This window comes from Phyllobates terribilis, unplaced genomic scaffold (genome assembly GCF_046119375.1).
Source record: "Phyllobates terribilis strain yellow unplaced genomic scaffold, ASM4611937v1 Scaffold_11__3_contigs__length_659146591, whole genome shotgun sequence".
Taxonomy (NCBI): Eukaryota; Metazoa; Chordata; class Amphibia; order Anura; family Dendrobatidae; genus Phyllobates; species Phyllobates terribilis.
The window spans coordinates 309,808,241-309,832,257 of NW_027362771.1; the positions used below are offsets into that span (position 1 = coordinate 309,808,241).

The following is a 24,017-nucleotide window of genomic DNA, read 5'->3' on the forward strand; positions in this document are numbered from 1 at the left end:
TGCACTCCTGATAACTGACATTATGGACCGGTGTCATGGCCTGAACTATGTGCTCTCCCATGCTGCAAGCTGAGGCAGTTTTGTGTCTGCAGTATAGGAGGAGCGCAGGCGCACTGAAGCTATCCAAATCCAGTGATCCAGCAAGCTTTAGTGCAACACATGCAAGCTGTATAGCACAAAGCTTAAATCTCAATGCTCCCTGCCAATCAGACTGGCCACCACAGACTGCAAGGTTGGCCACTACCCTAAGCAATGAGCCGTAACTATAGAAATAAAAATCCCTGTGTTCTTGAGAATACAAAGGATTTTTCATAGGAGGTAAAATGCAAGGTTGTTTTTAAAAGCTCTATGCCATTTAATCCTTTAAAGAAGATGAGGCAAACCTTTTACGAACTATTTTTATTTTCTATTATATGATGCACATTAAAGTGCTATAGTGGTATAATATTCAGATCTGTGGTGGTCTGTCATCCCACACACTCGCTGATCAGCTGTTATTAACTCCAACTCAGGCTGGATGTAAAGATTGAATGGAGCTGAACAGCACAGGTCTGTTCAATGTGTAGCCGCTAGGGTTGAGCGAGTATTTTCTGTCCGAGTATGCTCGGGCCGAGCTCCGAGTATTTACAGCTGCTCGGTGATATTTTTGAATCGCTCCCGTGTGCATGATTTGCAACTGTTTGACAGCTTTATTACAAGTGAGGAATGTGTAAGAAATAGACATTCCTCACATGTAATAAAACCGAGCAGCTGTAAATACTTGGAGCTCGGCCCGAGCATACTCTGCGAAAGGGTTAATAGAACATACTCGCTCAACACCAGTAGCCGCTTCTACCAAGATCGGCAGATCATCTCCTATTCTTTTAAATAGGACGTTTCTGGTTACAGAGGCAATTGGCACACTGTTAAAATATACCTTCATACTCATCTCATTCCTCCAGCGGTCTGTATGATCACTCCTACCAAAGTATGGATTCCAGTACCTTTGACCACAGGAATTCTGCTATTAGCCTTTTTAATACCCTTGACTACCAGGAAACTCAAGATAACTAGCAATATTACTAATAACTCCTCAATGATTATTTTCACCCAAAGTTGATCATAATAGGCCGAAACTTTTTTGCCTCAGTGTTAGCTACAAGCCACTATAGATCTAGCAGAGATGTTAGTCGCCCAAGAAATATTGCACCTTGTAGTGTTCAAATTAAACTATTTAGGTCCAAATGTTTTCATGTTCACTTTGCCCTCAGAATAACATGTCGTTTTCTCCTCTTTGAAGCTCAGCTGCGTTCTGTTCAGGAAGAAGTTGACAGCTTGGAGCAGGAGAAGGAGTGTGAGCTGCTGGAGGTGACCCAAGAGTTGCGATGCGCACAGGAGGAGATCATGTCTCTGCGGCAAGCTGCAGAGGAAGCCGCAGCTGAGAGGGAGAGTGACATTGCATCCTTGCAGGAGGAGCTGTGCAGGCTGCGAGCAGAGCTGCACGAATTACAGGAGACAAGACAGGAGTATGAGATGGAAATAACCACTCTTAGAGCAGAGATCAGCATGAAAAGCTGTAGTGGCCATGGAGGCCAGGAGCCAGGGACCCTGCAGGGTAAGCAGAACATTTGTCTATCATGATGTATACACAAAGGGTTCTATTCATTAAAGAAGCACTCCAATGAAACTTTGTATGCCATAAACCTGTTTAAATGTATATGTGTTGTAGTGTCAGTATGTTACTGTACTCACTAGTCAGCTTCTTCTGTAGGTTTCCAGCGCCGTTCTGGTCCTCTTCTCACTCACATGACTGCAATTCTAACTTTCCAGATCACACTGGGGTCTATGTGTTAGCCTAAAGTCTCTTACAATCTTAGCCTATGGTCTTACAAAGACGTACATTGTAAAAGAGACTTCAGGCTAACACATAGACCCCAGTGGGATCTGCCAATACATAGTAGTAGTCATGTGACCCAGAAAAGAACAGAAACAGCGCTGGAATCAGGAAAGATGTTGATCGATAGATATATTAACACACTGACACTAGAACAAATATACATTGCATAGGTTTAAGGCATAAAGAATTTCATAAGCGTGCTGTGTTTTTTTAATGTTCACCACCATGGGCATGATTTGGCGTTTTCAGATGTTTTTGCCCAATTTGTCAATTACGACTTTTTAAAAAGTTGCTATATTTTTGCACAAATGTACTCCAGTCACTAGTCTGGGACCCCCACATGTGTCAGGCGTAAACATACTGTACATACATCTAAATGTATATTCACATTAGGCATAGTGTAATAAAATATGCACATGCTAATTCATCAAACATCTGCATTTACACATTAAGCACAGATATACATAGTACACAAAAGTATACAAGCATATATAAAATATGCAAGCATAACATAATCATAAACACAATGATTGTTTTTCATAATTTTGTTACTAATTTTGTAGGAACAAAAAATCTTACTTTTATTTTACCCCAAATATATGGGTCTGGTTTATAGTGGTGCACTAGAATATAGAATGTATAAAGAATATTATTATTATTATTTGTTTTTAGAGCACCATTGATTCTAAGGTGCTGTACATGACAAGGGGTTACATACAGGATACAAATATAAATTACAATGAACAAACTAACAATGACAGACTGGTAAAAAGGGGAGAGGGCCCTGCCCTCGCGGGGTTACATCTAGGGGATAATGGGGAAGGAGACAGTAGGTTGGGGAGGTTGAAGCAGCTCTGGTGGTGGTGAGATGGCAGCGGGTTCATTACAGGGTCTAAGTTTTCTTGAAGAGATGGGTTTTCAATTTCTGTCTGGGCACAGAATTCCAGAGGATGGTGGATACTTGAGAGAAGTCTTGGAGGCAATTGGGTGAGGTAAGTACAAGTGTGGAAGATAGAATGAGGTCTTAGGAGGATCGGAGGTTACGTGTGGGAAGATATCGGGAGATTAGTTCATAGATATTAGGAGGAGACAGATCATGGACAGCTTTTTTCACTGAGAAAATCATCTTAGGCTTAGTGCCCACGATGCATTTTTCGTGCGTATTTTGGTGTGTATTTGCAGCGCGTAAACACTCCAGAAACGCATTGCATACCTTATCCCATGACTTCCTATGACATTCTGCAAGTTCTGTGCACATGGTCCGTATTTTTTCTGCGCAGATTTTACTTGCAGAAAAAATACGGACATGACCAGCTCTTGTGCGTTTCTGCATGCGTATTTGTCTATACAATGCATTGGAAAAACACATGGCAAATACGCATGCAAATATGCGTCAAATACGCTTCAAAAACGCATGTAAAAACCACATGTGTTTTTCTGCCAAGGAGATGCAGAAATGCTCAGGAAAATTTCTGCTTCATTTCTGCATTGTGGGCACTAAGCCTTATACTTTGAAGAGCAGCTTGTGGCTCATTGCTAAAGCAGTGGGTTCCTTAATTTTACACAAGGAGAAAATGGAACGATCCAACCAGCATCTGAGATAAACGAAGTGAAACTGAATCCATCCTCCCGCACAGGCCTCAGTACAGATGAACTAGCTGCACATGCAGTATGTCTGCCCCTGAGTTGCCTGGCTTAGACAATGGGATGTTCCCCAGTTTAGGGCCTTTAACAGCAAGTTCCTTCAAATAGCATCACATTGCAAAGATTAACATGCCTTTGCTGTGTTATCTGAGTCAATTTAACCTTTGCCAGATAGTTTATTTCACCAAGAATTGTGCAATGTTCCATTTCTACCCTGCATTGTTGAGGTAGGAATATTGAGCTAAAGCCCCCGTCTCACATAGCGAGATCGCTAGCGAGATCACTGCTGAGTCACTTTTTTGGTGACGCAACAGCGACCTCACCAGTGATGTCGCTATGTGTGACACTTTGCAGCGATCAGGCCCCTGCTGTGAGGTCGCTGATCGCTGCAGAATGTCCTGGACCTTTTTTTGGTCGTTGCCCTCCCGCTGGTCAGCACACATCGCTGTGTGTGACCAGCTGGAGCAGCGATCAGGCTGGTAACCATGGTAAACATCGGGTTACTAGGGGCACACGTGCCCCTAGTAACCCGCTGTTTATCATGGTTACGAGCCTGCTAAAGTGAGCGATAACCTCCCGCTCACCGTAGCAGAGTGGTAACCGTGATAAACAACGGGTTACTAGGTGCGCGTGTGCCCCTAGTAACCCGATGTTTACCATGGTTACCAGCCTGCTCCTTCTTCAGTAGGCTGGTAACCAGGAGCAGGACATCGTGGAAAGATTCTTTCCACGATGTCGCTGCTCCCCTGATCGTTGGTGAGCCTGCCTGTTTGACAGCTCACCAGCGACGACTTAGCGACGCAGCAACGATCCCTGACAGGTCGTATCGTTGTCGGGATCGCTGCAGCGTCGCTAAGTGTGACGGGGCCTTTACTGCTGGGTTTCCTCAAAAATTAACAGTTGATCACTGGGTGTTAGCAGTCTTCTACTGGAAAATTTAAGAACGAAGCGCAAAGGACACAAGCTCTTCAACATGTAGTCTGAAAAGGCATTTATTTTAATCATCACAAAAATAAATGTACATAAGGTTCAAAATGTTAGGTTGTTATCTTTCCAAATACAGCCATGAAAACCAATACTACTATATATTACTATTACTATTATATGTATCTTTAATTAGTCCCCCCTGAGTTCCAATGCATTTTTATCATGGCTGCACTGAGTTTGAAGTTACATTAATATTTTATGCCCCCATGACAGGGGAGCTGCAGTTCCTGCGCGACCAGTGCCAGCACCTCCAGATGGAACGCAGTATTCTGCAAGAGAGTAACAGTCAACTGAAGAGTCATCTCTTGCTAATGGGTGGAGAAAGGTAAATCTTTACCTATTTGCATCGATATCACTTGTTCATTCAGTTTGGTTATGTATGGTAATAAAAAGCAACAATGAAGTTATAAACATTTTATTATAGTTATCTGCATGCATTCTTCATATATCACATTATTCATTAATACTTGTAAATCTGTCCATTTGATTATTTGTTATAACTTCTATTACATAGTGTTGTGTGAATTCATGTACTCTAGCAATTATTTAAACATATGGTTTTATTAAGGCTAGGCTCATATTTGTACGAAAGAGATGGATGCAAAAGCGGGTCATACGTTGGAACTACATCTGTTTGAATTTCAACATACAGTACAGATCAAAAGTTTGGACACACCTTCTCATTTAAAGATTTTTCTGCATTTTCATGACTATGAAAATTGTACATTCACACTGAAGGCATCAAAACTATGAATTAACACATGTGGAATTATATACTTAACAAAAAAGTGTGAAACAGCTGAAAATATGTCTTATATTCTAGGTTCTTCAACGTAGCCGCCTTTTGCTGGGATGGCTGCTTTGCACGCTCTTGGCATTCTCTTGATGAGCTTCAAGAGGTAGTCACCGGAAATGGTTTTCACTTCACAGGTGTGCCCTGTCAGGTTTAATAAGTGGGATTTCTTGCCTTATAAATGGGGTTGGGACCATCAGTTGTGTTGTGCAGAAGTCTGGTGGATACACAGCTGATAGTCCTACTGAATAGACTGTTAGAATTTGTATTATGGCAAGAAAAAAGCAGCTAAGTAAAGAAAAATGATTGGCCATCCTTACTTTAAGAAATGAAGGTCAGTCAGTGCGAAAAATTGGGAAAAATTTGAAAGTGTCCCCAAGTTCAGTTGCAAAAACCATCAAGCGCTACAAAGAAACTGGCTCACATGAGGACCGCCCCAGGAAATGAAGACCAAGAGTCACCTCTGCTTCTGAGGATAAGTTTATCCGAGTCACCAGCCTCAGAAATCGCAGGCTAACAGCAGCTCAGATTAGAGACCAGGTCAATGCCACACAGAGTTCCAGCAGCAGACACATCTCTTCAACAATTGTTAAGAGGAGACTTTGTGCAGCAGGCCTTCATGGTAAAATAGCTGCTAGGCAACCATTGCTAAGGACAGGCAACAAGCAGAAGAGACTTGTTTGGGCTAAAGAACACAAGGAATGGACATTAGACCAGTGGAAATTTGTGCTTCGGTCTGATGAGTCCAAATTTGAGATCTTTGGTTCCAACCACCGTGTCTTTGTGCGACGCAGAAAAGGTGAACGGATGGACTCTACATGCCTGGTTCCCACCGTGAAGCATGGAGGAAGAGTTGTGATGGTGTGGGGGTGCTTTGCTGGTGACACTGTTGGGGATTTATTCAAAATTGAAGGCATACTGAACCGGCATGGCTACCACAGTATCTTGCAGCGGCATGCTATTCCATCCGGTTTGCGTTTAGTTGGACCATCATTTATTTTTCAACAGGACAATGACCCCCAAAACACCTCCAGGCTGTGTAAGGGCTATTTGACTAAGAGGAAGAGTGATGGGGTGCTACGCCAGATGACCTGGCCTCAACAGTCACCAGACCTGAACCCAATCGAGATGGTTTGGGGTGAGCTGGACCGCAGAGTGAAGGCAAAAGGGCCAACAAGTGCTAAGCATCTCTGGGAACTCCTTCAAGATTGTTGGAAGACCATTTCCGGTGACTACCTCTTGTAGCTCATCAAGAGAATGCTAAGAGTGTGCAAAGCAGTCATCAAAGCAAAAGGTGGCTACTTTGAAGAACCTAGAATATAAGACATATTTTCAGTTGTTTCACACTTTTTTGTTAAGTATATAATTCCACATGTGTTAATTCATAGTTTTGATGCCTTCAGTGTGGATGCACAATTTTCATAGTCATGAAAATACAGAAAAATCTTCAAATGAGAAGGTGTGTACAAACTTTTGGTCTATACTGTATATATGCTGAACATATGTAATACGTCCATCTATGTCTACTTAGTTTTTTCATTTTAAAAGTATCCATTTTTTTAATTATTTTTACTGGTCCAGGAAGGAAAATATTTACATTTTAGACGTATTGAAAAGTACAGCTATACATCTTAATCTGCCTTTATTTCATCCTTTATACGTTTTTTGGGGGGAACAAAAAATATTGCCAAATATGTTTTTTTGTACATCCAAAAAACTAACACATCCCGATGTGAATCAGACAAAAAGTAGTAAAAAGAACAATTTTTTTACGATACCTTACCCATGTGTGCCTGAATAGTTTTTTGCAATTTAAATGTATACATCCAGCGGAATGCTCTAGATAAATGTGAACCAAGCTTAAGTCTTGTAGATGTGTGATATTTAACATAAACTGTTTTGGATAGCAAGCTATTCAGCCTTTTTTATACTTACTGCTTTGTGAGGGGAGTTAATTATTAGGATCATTTATTACAATAATTAGGAAAGGCAATTGTAAGCATTTGTTGAAAAGGATGTAATTATTGAAATTATGTTCAAATTATTACCAAACACACCTTAAAACAAGAAGTCTGATAGATAAAGATATGGGGGAATTCAAAGTACCATTGACGCTAGTTTTCTATGTAACCGTAGATGTATAATGTTATTTTTGCTTTTTTATGCCAGTCCTGGCACTTTTCTGAAAAAAAAAAAGTAGGGTTTATTAGAAGAGGACATGCCAATCACAGCCCAACAATATCAATATAAATAACAGAAAAAAATTATCATAAATTACAGTGGAAATCTATTCAAACTCATAACTCTCATACATTTAATTAGCATTCCCAAAAAGGAACCAATGGGCACCTCTAATGAATTTGGCCAATTGTACTCTCCTAGAAATGCTATTCTTGATTTATTGTCTACAATGTGTCTCTCCTTCCTAAAAATCCACCATGCCCGTCTCTGACCTCACTCAATATTTAACATTTACACGCTGTAGTCCATCCCCAATGACATTCACAACACGTTGTTCTACTGCTGGTATGGTATAATAATCTGAGCTCTACTTTACCATAATCAATTCTAATAAATCTATATATTACTATGCAGAGTGGCGGACACAAGTCCTGAGGATGACACAGAAGAGTCACATCAAGATCACGGAGAAGAGGATGATAGTCTGACACTGGAAAAACTCCCACAATATGATGCTGAAAACATCATCGCCCTGAGCGGAGTTGTAGAGACAAAGAGCATGTGCGAGCCCGAGAAACAGAAAACCACTCGTGAAGAGGAGAAGAACAAGCTGAATGTCCAGCTGCAGAGTGCTGAAGAGAAGGTGCAGATAGCACAAAGTGAGGTCAGTGAGCTGTCGATATCTGATGATTGAGTGTACAAAACTAGCAAGAAATACAATTCTTGGGAGATTCACCCATGTAAAAATCCAAATTGTTATGGCACCAGATACACTGCTTTTGGTACCAATCTACATGAAATAATATTAAAAGAAGAAAAAACAGCCCTCTATTTATAATATTATTAAATTAATAGAACACCAAGTAATCTGTTTTTAAAGCCATGTACGTATTTTATATACATGTTTATTTAGCAGCATTTAAGGGGTTTTCCACTACAATTATATTAATGACCTAACCATGGAATAGGCTATCAATAACAAATGAGTGACGGTCCTCACCGCTAAGCTAAAACCTGCCAAATATAAACAGTGTTCATAGAAGAATGTTTCAATAGGAGCAGATAACAATTTTATAAATCCATTGTGATATGCTAATTAGTTTCAGACTATTTGGGGGGGGGGGGCGGATCCCGGTTTCCCCAGACTAGTCATCTCACCAATTACCGTATGTTACAATGACCATCACAGTCGACAGGGCTGGCCCCAGGTTTTCGTGGGGCACGAGCGAAAAAGTCTCAGTGGGCCCCTTTAACACATTCAACGATTCATGATGCAAAGATGAGAAATATAGGTATAGTACAATGCCTAAGATTTCACTTATTTCTTACATGGCATAAGTGATATCTACTGTAAATTCTACAATAGCTCAGAAACTGGTGAATCCTCGCAGCGCACAGTGCAGACCGGACAGTGTAGTCCTCCATACAGTATTATGGACACCACATAGTCCTCCATAAAGAATTATGGGCTTCACTGTTAAGTGTTGGTCTGGTGCTGGATTTGAAATGGGTCTAGGACCTCCTGTGGTCTCCCATTTCAGTCCAGCCAGGGCTGATGTGGCTCAGCATCACCATCAGCCTCAACACCTAGCTGGTCCACGAGCACTGTTTATCTCCCAGGTAGTTGTGCCTAGCAATGTTAAGCCTGGGTTGCAGAAGGAGACAGGGCTTGTGGAATCTAAGTCCAGGATTTGCCGAACTGAGCATGTCTGTGACCTGGCAGACCATGATTGGTGGTTTGGCACCCACCTGACCCGGTGACCTGGCACCGCCTGATTGGTCCACGGGTAACGTCACCAATGGCGCGTCGGTGGGCAGGGCTTAGTCTTTAAAAGGCCCGCCCACAAACATGGCGACGCGCTCAGATCATTTTGCAAGTGTTGCCGTTGTGTGGACGAGTGTATTCCACGTGCTCTCTAGCTGCTCTCTCCGTGACCTGCCGATGCCAGAGTTAGCTCGGCTGATTAGCACAGGTCACTCAGGCAGGCTTAGATTAGCTTAGGCAGGTAGCTACATCTTGCAGCCTGGCTCAGCCAAAGGGGTCGCCTAACACCTCGAGCAGTCTGCAGACACCCTGTCCACGGCTATCGCCTGTCAGCCACGTGGTGTAGTACCCTTCAGTCCGGTGGCATGCCGGCTGGAGGCACGTGTACCCGTCGCGTAGTCACACACGCATCTTAGCGCCAATCCCTACAGCGTAGCGCCTGTATCGAAGACAGGGCTACTGCTTTCCCTCCGGTCGCACGTCTCCCTGCGGTTCTTGGAGATTGTGTGAACCGCTGAAACCCGCTCCGTGTGCATTAACTCGGAGTGGTTCTTCAGTTAAGTAGGTGCTTTCCCGGTCACTCTCCTCCCGTGCAGTTAACGGAAATAGAGCGAACCGCTATACCCGTTCCTGTGTGCTGAAACACGGAAGGGTTTAACATTTAAGTTGGTTACCTTACTTTCCACCCGGAAAGTGTTCGGCAGCAGCCCTCCAGGCTGCATCGCGGACCCCGGGGTCGGTTGCGTTCCATTTTAATAAAGTTGTCTGCAACCGCCCTCCTAACATTCACATAGTCCTCCATACAGTATTATGGGCACCACATAGTCCTCCATACAGTATTATGGGCACCACATAGTCGTCCATACAGTATTATGGGCACCACATAGTGCTACATACTGTATTAAGGGCACCACATAGTCCTCCATACAATATTATGGGCACCATATATTGCTCCATACAGAATAATGAGCCTCATATATTGCTTCATACAGTATAATGAGCCCCATATATTGCTCCATACAGTATAATGAGCCCCATATATTGCTCCATACAGTATAATGAGCCCCATATATTGCTCCATACAGAATAATGAGCCCCATATATTGCTCCATACAGTATTATGGGCATCACATAGTCCTCGATACAGTATTATGGGAACCACATAGTGCTCCATACAAAATTATGGACATCACATAGTCCTCCATACAGTATAATGGCCCTACATAGTCCTCCATACACAATTATGGGTTCCACATAGTCCTCCATAAAGAATTATGGTCTTCACATAGTCCTCCATACAGTATAATTATCCCCATATATTGCTCCATACAGTATAATGAGCCCCATATTTTGCTCCATACAGAATAATGAGCCCCATATATTGCTCCATACAGAATAATGAGCCCCATATATTGCTCCATACAGTATAATGAGCCCCATATATTGCTCCATACAGTATAATGAGCCCCATACAGTGCCTACAAGTAGTATTCAACCCCCTGCAGATTTAGCTGGTTTGATAAGATGCAAATAAGTTAGAGCCTTCAAACTGCAAACGAGAGTAGGTTTTATGAACAGAAGCATAAATCTTACAAACCAAAAAGTTATGTTGCTCAGTTGAATTTTATTAAATTTTAAACATAAAAGTGTGGGTCAATTATTATACAACCCCTATGTTTAATATTTTGTGGAATAACCCTTGTTTGCAATTACAGCTAATAATCGTCTTTTATAAGACCTGATCAGGCCGGCACAGGTCTGTGGAGTTATCTTGGCCCACTCCTCCATGCAGATCTTCTCCAAGTTATCTAGGTTCTTTGGGTGTCTCATGTGGACTTTATTCTTGAGCTCCTTCCACAAGTTTTCAATTGGGTTAAGGTCAGGAGACTGACTAGGCCACTCCAACACCTTTACTTTTTCCCTATTGAACCAGGCCTTGGTTTTCTTGGCTGTGTGCTTTGGGTCATTGTCTTGTTGGAAGATGAAATTACGACCCATCTTAAGATCCTTGATGGAGGAGCGGAGGTTCTTGGCCAAAATCTCCAGGTAGGCCATGCTATCCATCTTCCCATGGATGCGGACCAGATGACCAGGCCCTTTGGCAGAGAAACAGCCCCACAGCATGATGCTGCCACCTCCATGCTTGACTGTAGGGATGGTATTCTTGGGGTCGTATGCAGTGCCATCCAGTCTCCAAACGTCACGTGTGTGGTTGGCACCAAAGATCTCGATCTTGGTCTCATCAGACCATAGAACCTTGAACCAGTCTGTCTCAGAGTCCTCCAAGTGATCATGAGCAAACTGTAGACGAGCCTTGACATGACGCTTTGAAAGTAAAGGTACCTTACGGGCTCGTCTGGAACGGAGACCATTGCGGTGGAGTACGTTACTTATGGTATTGACTGAAACCAATGTCCCCACTGCCATGAGATCTTCCCGGAGCTCCTTCCTTGTTGTCCTTGGGTTAGCCTTGACTCTTCGGACAAGCCTGGCCTCGGCACGGGAGGACACTTTCAAAGGCTGTCCTGGCCGTGGAAGGCTAACAGTAGTTCCATAAGCCTTCCACTTACGGATGATGCTCCCAACAGTGGAGACAGGTAGGCCCAACTCCTTGGAAAGGGTTTTGTACCCCTTGCCAGCCTTGTGACCCTCCACGATCTTGTCTCTGATGGCCTTGGAATGCTCCTTTGTCTTTCCCATGTTGACCATGTCTGAGTGCTGTTCACAAGTTTGGGGAGGGTCTTAAATAGTCAGAAAAGGCTGGCAAAAGAGATCTTTAATCCACACATGTGAAGCTCATTATTCTTGGTGCCTGAACTAATTCTTAATACTTTAGGGGGACCAAACAGAATTCATGTGGTTTGAGGGATTGAATAATAAATGACACTCTGTATTAACTTTTTACGTTTTAAAAAAATAAATAAATAAAAAATTTGCTGCAGTGCATTTCCCACTTCCAGGCTGATCTACAGTACAAATGTCACAATGCCAAGTTAATTCCGCATGTGTCAACCAGCTAAATCTGCAGGGGGTTGAATACTACTTGTAGGCACTGTATATTGCTCCATACAAAATTATGGACATCACATTGTTCTCCATACAGTATAATGGCCCCACATAGTCCTCCATACACAATTATGGGTTCCACATAGTCCTCCATAAAGAATTATGGTCTTCACATAGTCCTCCATACAGTATAATGAGCCCCATATATTGCTTCATACAGTATAATGAGCCCCATACATTGCTCCATACAGAATAATGAGCCCCATATATTGCTCCATACAAAATAATGGGCCCCATATAGTGCTCCATACAGAATGGGCTCCATATAATGCTCCATACATAATGCGCCCCATATAATGCTCCATACATAATGGGCCCCCCATATATTGCTCCATACATAATGGCCCCCATATATTGATCCATACATAATGAGCACCATATATTGCTTCATACATAATGGGCCCTATATATTGCTCCATACATAATGAGCCCCATATAATGCCCCATACATAATGGGCCCCATATAATGCTCCATATATAAAAAAAATCATATACTCACTTCTCCTTGCTGGCCACAGGTCCTATCTCTTCACTGTCTTCTGGCTCTCTGCACTGTGACTGCTCAGTACAGAGGGCACGCTGTAGAGACATCACAGAGTCAGAAGACGCGGAAGAGACAGGACCTGCAGAGGAACAGGGAGAGGTAAGTATTGTAAACAATTTAAAGCACGGGGGGAAGGTGGTGCCGACTCACAGGCTCCATAGCGTGCTGGTGTCCCCATCTGCTAGTGGGCCCCCCAGCTTGCACTAGCCCAGGTGCGCTGGATGCTGATGCCGGGCCTGACCATCGACCTTTTGCAAAATCTTGTGCATGCTCACGACTTTTGTCCTATCACATTAGGGCACATTGAAGCCGGGTGTTCGTTCTTCAAACAGAACATTGTCATGCTTACATTGTTCTCCTTCCAGGTATTGTCTTCGGTGGACAGCAGATTACATTGTCTTGATGTGTTCCCCGGGCCAGCGTTGTGTGCCTATGAAGCCAGGAAACCTAAACCTGTCTTCATTGCGCACTGACATGAAAGGATGAAATAAACATACATGAGCGAGATTTGCAAAGAGCCAGCGGTGACACTGGGTGTTATTAGTTGAATATTTTGATGACTAGTCTGGGGAAACCAACACCCCCGTCAATAGTCTGGCGCTCATTAGCATATTGCAAACAATTATGGGGAACCTGTCCAGTTCCTCTTAAAGAGGAGATATGAAATTATTAGTGTCAATTCCAGAGTACAGATCAAAGAAATGTGTCTCTTGGATTAAGCACCAAAAAGGTAATTGGTCACTTTTGTTGATGCTGTTTCAGTAGAATAGGTGAGAAAAACAGACCTAAAGAGTCAAGGATGGTGTGGGATATAAGAAATTGTATTAATCTGTAAATGTTATGATATGATAATGTAGTTTTATATGAATTGCCGACAATCTTCACATAACACATAGTCCATATTTCTTCCTCTGGACATTTCATCTCTCACCACACTCACTCCATCTTGTGGCTTACTCGTACAGTGTGCTGGGCTTATTTCTGAGATTGAGGAACTGCAACAACGCCACCGCCTCAGCCAGGAGGAACAGGAGAAGTTACAGGAAGAGCTGAGGTTGTGCAGAGAGGAAATCCATAGACTGAAGGAGAGTGGCGTGCAGGTAACTAATGTTTCTTTTTCTAAAATGTAGTAATATTTAAAGTACAATGTATGCTTCTTCTAGCAAATATAATATTTTGTTGTTCCACAATGCATGAATCCTGGTTCACTGATCAGTATTCTGTGTATACCCATGCTGCCGAGTCACCTTGCTTTTTTACTGTAACATACTGAAAAACTATTAACTTTCTTCGTCACTTTACAAACAGGGCAATTTATTCTCTGGGGAGTTTCCTATTGTATTTATTCATCAGCGGGTCTTCTTTCAGATTCTCAGATTTATAATATGTGCAAACGCAGAACTTGTCAATGACTGCTTAGATTAGTTTAAGGAGTATTCCCATCTCCAAGATCCTATCCCAATATGTAGTAGGTGTAATAATAATAATATTAGCAAATTCCTCCAATTAGAAATGTAGTATAGTTTTTCTGATTTGCTGTGTCTGTTTCCTCATGTACAGGCATTGCAGGACCTTAGGTATCCATGGTAACGACCACTGATATAGTGAAAGTTAGCTAGTTGCTAGTGGTCGTAACCATGGATACCTAAGGTTCTGCAATGCCTGCACGTGAGGAAAGAGACATAGCGAATCAAAAAAACTATACTACATTTCTAATTGGGGAGTAATTTGCTAATATTATTATTACATCTTGAGATAGGATATTGGAGACAGAAATACCCCTTTAAGTTAAGCACAGAGATGACCACTGTTTTTGGAGACCAGCATCTTGACCTGTGCTGGTTTTGTGCCCTGTTGAATTTCTGCCTCTTGGAATTTTTTTTAAGAGATGATCTCAGCTAGACTGGACCCCAGTGCAGACATGGTGAGTTTTAGGTAAGTACATTTTTATAGCTTGAATCTGATTAGATGCTATGGCCAACTTTTCTATTTTTTCCAGGGACAATATTCATAAATCACCCCCGATTATCTCCCCGTGGATGTTTTCTGTAAAGTTATTATTTATTTCTCATCAGTAGTTTTCATACATAGTGGTACATGTGAGAAAATGAAGATTGCCTACATAAGTACAGATTTGTCAGTTCCATCTCTAAAAAATAACAGGTTTGATCTGCAGGGTTTAGCAGTGTCTACTGACTCTTGTTGACGATATTTAAGACAGATTTGTCACTAGATATCACAATATAAAATATATACATTATTAAATATATCTCCTAGATCTGATGAGGCTGTTGTACTTACTTGAAGGTGTTGTCCGGTCAAATTATATTAATGGTCCATCTTTAGGATAGGTCAACAATATTGGATTGGTGCAGATCCAGCACCCAGCAAGCTCGCGACAGGGGCTTAATGAACTCAGAAAGTGCAACCACAACCGGGCCCATGCGGGAGGGGGCCTGCCGAAGTCAGCACCTACTTCAGTTGGATGTGTGTCAGAGGACACAAATTCAGCAGAAATGGATTGCAGCGCAAAAACCTGGTGACTCCATGTTCTGCAATATGTGCCGCCAGCCAATTAGAAGCCATCAGCTGACATCTGAATGTTCGTCATGGGCGGCACATGACAGTGATGTCATACGCACCCATTGCAGGCACACCGAAGTCAGCTTCCGGTCTCTGCGCCAGCTATGGAAGAGGACGTAGCACGTTGTGGGAGTGGGGGAAGGTAAGAATTGTTTATTTTTTAAATGTGTTGTGCAAGAGCAGCAGAATTATTATTACTGAAAGTGGCACAGGATGGGGGACATTATACAAGGAAGAGGACATTGTTACAGGAAGGAGCCCATAATGGGGGATATTATTGCAGTAAGGGGCCAGGGTGGGAACATTATTACAGGATGAGGACATTATTACAGAATGGGGGGCATTATACAAGGAAGAGGACATTGTTAAGAAGGAGCCCATAATGGGGGACATTATTACAGCAAGGGGCCAGGATGGGAACATTATTACAGGATGAGGACATTATTACAGAATGGGGGACATTATACAAGGAAGAGGACATTGTTACAGAAAGGAGCCCATAATGGATCCCACGGATCTGATATTGATTAATCTATTCTACATATAGGTCATAAATATAATTTGCCCAGAACGGGATTCATTAAGACTGTATGCAGTTTGTACTGTGAAATCTAATGACAGGTCCTATTGAAAATTTATGAGAATTAAGATCTGACCGGAACAAAAAAACTTTATCAATCTGAGCTACTGAGAACTTATGATAAGTAAAATTTTGCAACTTATAACATCAATCTAACTTTTTATTTAGTGCAATTTCCTTTTGATATTTGTATTTCAGTCCCTGCACACTACAAAATACATATACATATTCAAAGCTAATTTTAGAGATTGGCCAAATATCACCAAACATAATTTATTGCTGATAGGCCCATCCACATGTTTTTACTATATATTTTTACTATGTAATCATACATAAAGATCAGTAATAATATGAAGAGTGCACATTTGTTCAGTTAATGGAACATTCAAAGTCTCGATTGTTCATATTCCTGTACTCATTAATTTGGCCACATACTTTGGCCATACATAGTATATTGTTCAGTACGAATAGGTCTGTAATCATCTTGGTATTTCTTTTACTATTACTAGGCTGACTTCATATAGGGATATTAGTGTTAAAGGGAATCTGTCACCAAGTTTTTGTAACCCCATCTGAGAACAGCGTAATGGCAGTTTTCTGTATACAGTGTGCATTGAGAGAAAGCTGCTAATCAGAGGTGTGGGCTGGGTTATACAGTGAAGCAGGTATAGGAGGCACCTGACAGCTAGACTATTAGTGATAATGTCATGCTGATAAAACACTGATTTTATTTAACCTACAGCAAACAGCCTAGTAAGTGACACATCCCTAGAATCATGGTCTCTGCTCTTACTTCATGCTACTCTCACATTATCTAGTAAAACATGCTGACAGATTCCAATTAAAGGAATGTCATCAGAAAATGACCTATTGTTTAACTCATTTTTTTGTGTTAAATGTATTTTTTTTAAATTGTCATTTTTTTTACATGTCACAATCGGAATAAAAAATAAATAAATCTTGCAATTTTAATACTGACCACTGAGGCTTTTTTAGACTTTAATTTCCTGTTGTTTCAGGAAATAACACATGTACATAGCCACAATGACTCTCTTTTGTATTGAAGTGTTTAATGAGCATGTGCAAAGGTCATTATGAAGGGAGGTGGAGCAGTGTCAGCTGTCACCTATTGTGATTGGTAGATCCTGTGTTATCAGCTGTGTACAGAGCTGTCATTCTAATCCTGACATTGATAACATGAATCCTTGCTTAAAACTCTTCCAGCAAGGACAGGAAGCATGTGTATAAGACTCAGTAACCAGTGTGAAAATTGCAAGATTACTATTTTTTTAAATAAAGTTTTGTAATCTGTCGTTAGAGTTCACAATACAAATTGCATACATTATGAAATATATCTCTTACACTTGATGAGACTGGTGTAATTACGTTGAAAGTCTATGTTAGAGTGGCTGTATAATCCTTTTTGAAAATGTATTGCCTAATAATACTCGTTTTATCAGGTCTAAGAGTTTTGTGTAATATTTTATACAGTTTGCATTTACAAAACAAATTCACTTTAATAGAAATTTCTTCACCTCATACCTCCTGGTATGCATGCGGGATTATCTTGCACATGTCCTATACCAGTGCCGTGCACCTGCTGATCATACATGTACAGTGGGGGAAATAAGTATTTGATCCCTTGCTGTTTTTGTAAGTTTGCCCACTGACAAAGACATGAGCTGTCTATAATTTTAAGGGTAGGTTAATTTTAACATTGAGAGATAGAATATCCCCCAAAAAATCAAGAAAATCACATTGTATAAATTAGATATTTTTTTTGCATTTTGCAGTGAGAAATAAGTATTTGATCCCCTACAAACCAGTATGAGTTCTGGCTCCTATAGACCAGTTAGACGCTCCTAATCAACTCGTTACCTGCATTAGAGACAGCTGTCTTACATAGTCACCTGTATAAAAGACTCCTGTCCACAGACTCAATTAATCAGTCAGACTCTAACCTCTACAACATGGGCAAGACCAAAGAGCTTTCTAAGGATGTCAGGGACAAGATCATAGACCTGCACAAAGCTGGAATGGGCTACAAAACCATAAGTAAGACGCTGGGTGAGAAGGAGACAACTGTTGGTGCAATAGTAAGAAAATGGAAGAAATACAAAATGGCTGTCAATCAACATCGATCTGGGGCACCATGCAAAATCTCACCTCGTGGGGTATCCTTGATCATGAGGAAGGTGAGAGATCAGCCTAAAACTACACAGAGGGAACTTGTTAATGATCTTGAGGCACATGTGCAGGCCCGTCTGCAGTTTGCCAATGAACACCTGGATGTTTCTGTGAGTTATTGGGAAAAGATCTGTGGTCAGGTGAGACAAAAATTGAGCTCTTTGGCATTAACTCAACTTGTCGTGTTTGGAGGAAGAAGAAGGATGAGTACAGCTCTAAGAACATCGTCCCAACCGTGAAGCATGGTGGGGGAAACATTATACTTTGGGGGGTGCTTTTCTGCAAAGGGGACATGACGACTGCACCGTACTGAAGGGAAGATGGATGGGGTCATGTATCGTGAGATTTTGGGCAACAACCTCCTTCCCTCAGTAAGAGCATTGAAGATGGGTCGTGGCTGGGTCTTCCAGCAAGACAATGACCCAAAACATACAGCCAAGGCAACAAAGGAGTGGCTAAAAAAGAAGCACAGTAAGGTCATGGAGTGGCCTAGCCAGTCTCCAGACCTTAATCCCATAGAAAACTTATGGAGGGAGTTGAAGCTCCGAGTGGCCAAACAACAGCCTCAAAATCTTAATAATTTAGAGATGATCTGCAAAGAGGAGTGGATCCAAATTACTTCTGACATGTGCGCAAACCTCATCATCAACTACAAAAAACGTCTGACTGCTGTGCTTGCCAGCAAGTATTAAGTGTTGTTTGCCAGAGGGATCAAATACTTATTTCTCACTGCAAAATGCAAAAAAATGTAACTAATTTATACAATGTGATTTTCTTGATTTTTATGGGGGATATTCTATCTCTCAATGTTAAAATTAACCTACACTTAAAATTATAGACTGTTCATGTCAGTGAGCAATCTTACAAAAACAGCAAGGGATCAAATACTTATTTCCCCCATATTTTTCCAAAACTCACCTACCAATATGAAAGTGTCGCCAGACAACCCCTTTGAACTTACAGCAGCCCCAAATTTACAGTATGTGTAGTTGAAAACTATAAAAATTCTGTAATTACAAAATAAATATCCTTAAAGGGGTTGTCCACTATTTTTACAACCCCTTCTCAATCCCTGTTTCACTCCAGTAAAATAATAACACCTACACTCACCTCTGGTGCCTGGCTTCACTCTCCACTCCTTCGGACGTAGCTGACATTCGGCGGAAGTGATATCTACTGCTGTTTGACCGGTAACAACCGTTGATTGGCCAATAACCATGTCACGAGATCCCTCGAGAGCCAGTGCCCACCCCACTGGAATGGCGCAGGCACCAGAGGTGTTATATTTTTACAGGAAGGGGATGTAGGGATTCAGAAGGGGTTTCAAAAAGTGATAAAAGCCATTTAACACAAGTCAATTGCAAAAATTATATTTTTTCTAATTTCTATCATTTTACATAACATTTAAAGTATATCACAATGAAGATTACATTAGAATTCATGACTCTTTGTTATATAAACAATAATCAATTATTAAATCCATCTTTCTATCCAGTATAAAGTCGTCCATTTTTAACCACGTTGTTGTGAGCTAGTACCGTTTTTTAGTGAAAGTTGCATCTGTTTATAGAATTTTAACTTGTGCCAGTTCTTCTTCTTTAATCAGGTGAGCAAATTCAGTAAATCCCTAAAGCATGCTTTACTTTTGGTAGCCAATAATTACGGGTGATTTCCAAAAATGATTTTTTTCACTTGGTGAAAATAATTGCTCTTCAGTGCTGCCTCCCAATGATTGTTTACACGCTGCAGTTTAGAAATCATGAATATAGCACATATCACCGCTGCAGCCAATCACTGAGCTCAATAGATCATGCTGTCTTCATCAGCAGTTTAATACACATATGGACAAAATTGTTGGTACTCTTCGGTTAAGTTCACTTAGTTGCAGGTTATCAGTTACGGCTCATTTAAATAAAGTACCCGTTAAAATATAACATTTATTAGATTATCTTAAAAAATAGGCAAAACCAGAAAAATATATACCAAAACAGGTGATTCCAAAAAACAGCTTATGGAAAAGGGTGTAAATACTACTGTCTTACCCTACTATTGTCCTTACAAGCTTATCCCTTCCTAGCTATGGAAGTTGGCACCCTAGTTTGGACGCAGTGTGGCACCCCTGCTCACTGTCGGCTGTCCCTAGGGTACCCTGGCCATCCCTAATCTAGAGAAACAACACCAGATGGAAAAGATCCCTACTGTCTCCCCAAAGTACACAAATGATTTAGCCAAACGAAAACTACAATAAGATCAACAACCGAAAAAACAGTAATGCTTACGGAATAATATCCAACCAGTAAGATACCAGAATACCTAGGGGCTGATTTCTAGGCAGCAGAAACCAGCAGCAAATAGAGACACCAAAGAACATTAAGTGTTAAAACTATACACTCAGCATAGACAACATGGCACACCTGATTATGTCAGCCCTGATAAAGTGCATATAGTGCCACAACACTGATAAATAATACGATTTGATAGCAGAGCCTCCTTTAGTCTAGACTTGGAGGACACATTTTCAGTCTGCTTTACCCTACTCTCTCCCTGAAACGGTGTCCCTGCCTGACAACGGAGGGTGGCACCCTAGCTTGGATGTAATGTGGCGGCCCGCTCCTCGACCCCTCTCCTCGACCCCTCTCCTGGTTCTCCACTTGGGAACGGAAGACAACTCACTTTAACTCCTCCTCAAAGTGCCTTTTTAGGCTCTTCTTGGTTTCCTCCAGCTCCTCCCTCACATCCCAGCCACGGTGAAGAAAGTCTTGCAGCGACTGCCGCTCATGCTGCAGTCATCTGAAGTCTCTATTCTTTTCACAAGCCTATTGTCGACACTTGGCCTGAAAGAAACAGTGAAACTCAAGTTTAACACACTCCCACCAGTCTCAAATGGTTTGGAAGCTCCCCTTGTAGGACCACTATGTGGCTTATGCGACTCTAAGTTCCTCCACGACTTCAGCCTGTTCCAGCAGAGAGCAATTCAACTTCCAGGAGCTGGGGCCAGAGGGAAATCCATGACTGATGATGCCTTGAAACTGAATGGCTCTGTGGTCAGAGAAAAAGCAGGGGATCATAGAGTACCTACTAAGCCTTACTGCCCGAGAGGTGGACACAAAGTCAATTCTGGAGTGGAGCGAGCCATCGGATCGGCTCCATGAATAGTTTGTGGAGCCTCTCTCAATGGAACCCACAATGTCTACAAGAGAGGCCTCGGTCACCATCTCGATGAGCAGCTTGGATGTGACATCCAACTTAACAGACGTGCCGGAACTACGTCCGTTCTCCTCGATCAGGCTGTTGAAATCACCGGCTATCACTACAATCCTGGTGGTGGCAAACTGAGGACACAGGGCCTGGAGGAGCTTCAGACACTCATTTTTTACAGGAGACATGTACACGTTGATGAAGCTGACAGGTTCCTCCACTAAGGTGTCGTCTGCATCCAGTAGCCTGCACCACGAGATCTTGAATGGAAAATAGTGTGAAAGTACCCCCACCCTAATCAGGATGATTGTCTATTAAATTATGGTAGTCTCATGTTTGAAGCAGTAGTGGATGGTGAGATATGGAGCCTGAAAAGTTCAAAATCCTTTTGCTCGTCAGTGTATAAATATCACACAACTGTACAGTAAGATAGGCGTAAACAGTCTGATGTCTGAACTTGTCTTTGAAGCTCCTAACATTGATGGAAAAGATGTTAAGGTTAGCCATCACTGGGGAAAAAAAGAGAAGTTAGCACAGACGAAATGCCCTAGTTACCACTCCGGTTGGATGGGTCTTTGGTGAATGCCGGTGACGTGATCTTCGGGAGGTCTTTTTCTTCTAGCTGATTGAGCAGCAAAGTCGGGGTCTCAGCGACCTCTAGTTCCTCCACCTCTTGTTCGGCCACCAGGGATATCACTATCTGCTCCATATCTTCTGGCTCTGAGAGGATGGCCTCTTTGTCTCTGCTCTCCATGACAATTTTTTTGGAGACTTCAGCAACGGGGGCTGTCCTCCACTTTCCTCTTCCTCTGTGTTGAAAGTGAGGAGACAAGATCTTGAAAGTGCTCCTTGGTAAGGACTGTGGAAGGTGGAGGAAGATTAAGGTCTATATCAACCATGTAGGGGAAGGAGCTGGAAGCGGAATCCTTTGCAGTAGCCTTGGCAGAGAGGGTTGGGATGGAATTTGCCAAAATGCATATTGACAAGCCTCAAAGGTTTTGGGAGAATGTCCTTTGGACATTTGAGAGAAAACTTGAGTTCTTTGGCAAGTCACATTAGTTCTATGTTCACACATGCAAAAATTAAGCATACCAAGAAAAGATCATTGTACTTACTGTGAAACATAGAGGAGGCTCGGTTATGTTTTGGGGTTGCTTTGCTGTATATGGCACAGGGTGTCTTGAATCTGTGCAGGGTACAATGAAATCTCAAGACTATCAAGGCATTCTGGAGTGAAATCTGCTGCCCAGTGTCAAAAAGCTTGGTCTGAGTCACAGGTCATGGGTCCTCCAACAGGATAATGACCCAAAACACAATTAAAAACATTCAAGGATGGCTAAGAGCAAAGCATTTGACTATTCTGAAGTGACTTTCTGTGAGCCCTGATCTAAATCCTATTGAACATCTACAGTATTGAAGGAGCTGAAACATGCAGTCTGGAGAAGGCACCCTTCACGACTGAGACAGCTAGAGCAGTTTGCTCTGGAGGAGTGGGCCAAAATACCTGTGGACAGGTGCAGAAGTTACAGAAATATCGTTTGTTTGCAGTGATTGCCTCCAAAGGTTGCGTAACAAAATTTTAAGTTAAAGGTATCATAATTTTTGTCCAAGGCATTTTCATTTGTTTTTGTATTATTATTTTCTGTTGAACCAAAATTCAAAAACAATATCTGATTTTCATTAGTTGCTATTCAAAAAAATTAAATTTAAAGTACTTTTGTCAGTTTCAAGTCATTTCAGTGACAATTGAGGGTTTTTCTTACTTTCACAGAAGGGTACCAAAAATGTTGTCCATGTCTGTATTTTCACCCATTGAGAGCCTTCGGAGGAAAAAAGTTAAAGGGGTTGTCCACCACTTAGACATCTCCTTCTTAATCCCTATGTTTGCCTCCAGTAAAATAATAACACTTATACTCACCTCCAGTGACGGTGCCATTCCAGCGATGTCGGCACTGGATCTTTTGGGGAGCAGCTCTCACTTCCTCCGGATGTACGTAATTTGTCCAGAGACAGGGAAAGTGAAGCCAGCGCTGATTGGCCGCAGGGATTTCATAACATAATGTCACACGATCCCCAGGAGAGCCAGTACTAACACCACTGGAATGGCACCGACACTGGAGTTGAGTTTAGGTGCTATTATTTTACTGGGCGGGAAACATAGGGATTGAGAAGGGGTTGTCTGAGTGGTGGACAACCCCTTTAATTCTTGGAAAATACCTTTAAATATTTATGAGTTGCTGGTCTCACTAGTGCATCAGTTTTAAAACACAAAGCCTTACTACATTTGTGATGAAAGGATTACAGAAAGTGCAGTCGTATTGCTAGTTTCTTGGAAACTTTTTACAATCTTTGGCATTTGTCACTTAGCATGTTTAGTCACTAATAGTATGGCTGCACTTACTGCTATCACTCAATATTTTTAAGCCTTTTATGTTACTTAATATAAATTATTATGGAGTATGGAAGATGGACTAAGAAACATACAACAGCATATTCCCCAGAGTCATGACCTTGCAGACCTTACTGTGACCACTAAAGCAACATTTCATATACATTGATGCTTTAATTTGCTGATTATTATGTGACATTTACTGCCAAAAATTCAATTGTCAA

General features: G+C 41.7%; 1 protein-coding gene across 4 annotated transcripts in view; it reads left to right on the plus strand.

Annotated features, from left to right (window-relative positions):
• The window catches only part of CCDC136 (coiled-coil domain containing 136), a 76,654-nt gene that overhangs the window by 26,319 nt on the left and 26,318 nt on the right, over nt 1–24,017 (plus strand). For all 4 annotated transcript variants that reach the window (XM_073652541.1, XM_073652543.1, XM_073652542.1 and 1 more), the window contains exons 5-8: nt 1,280–1,594; nt 4,721–4,832; nt 7,896–8,145; nt 13,822–13,956. In XM_073652541.1, coding sequence (XP_073508642.1) covers nt 1,280–1,594; nt 4,721–4,832; nt 7,896–8,145; nt 13,822–13,956 — 812 coding nt within the window. The remainder of the gene's footprint in view (nt 1–1,279; nt 1,595–4,720; nt 4,833–7,895; nt 8,146–13,821; nt 13,957–24,017) is intronic.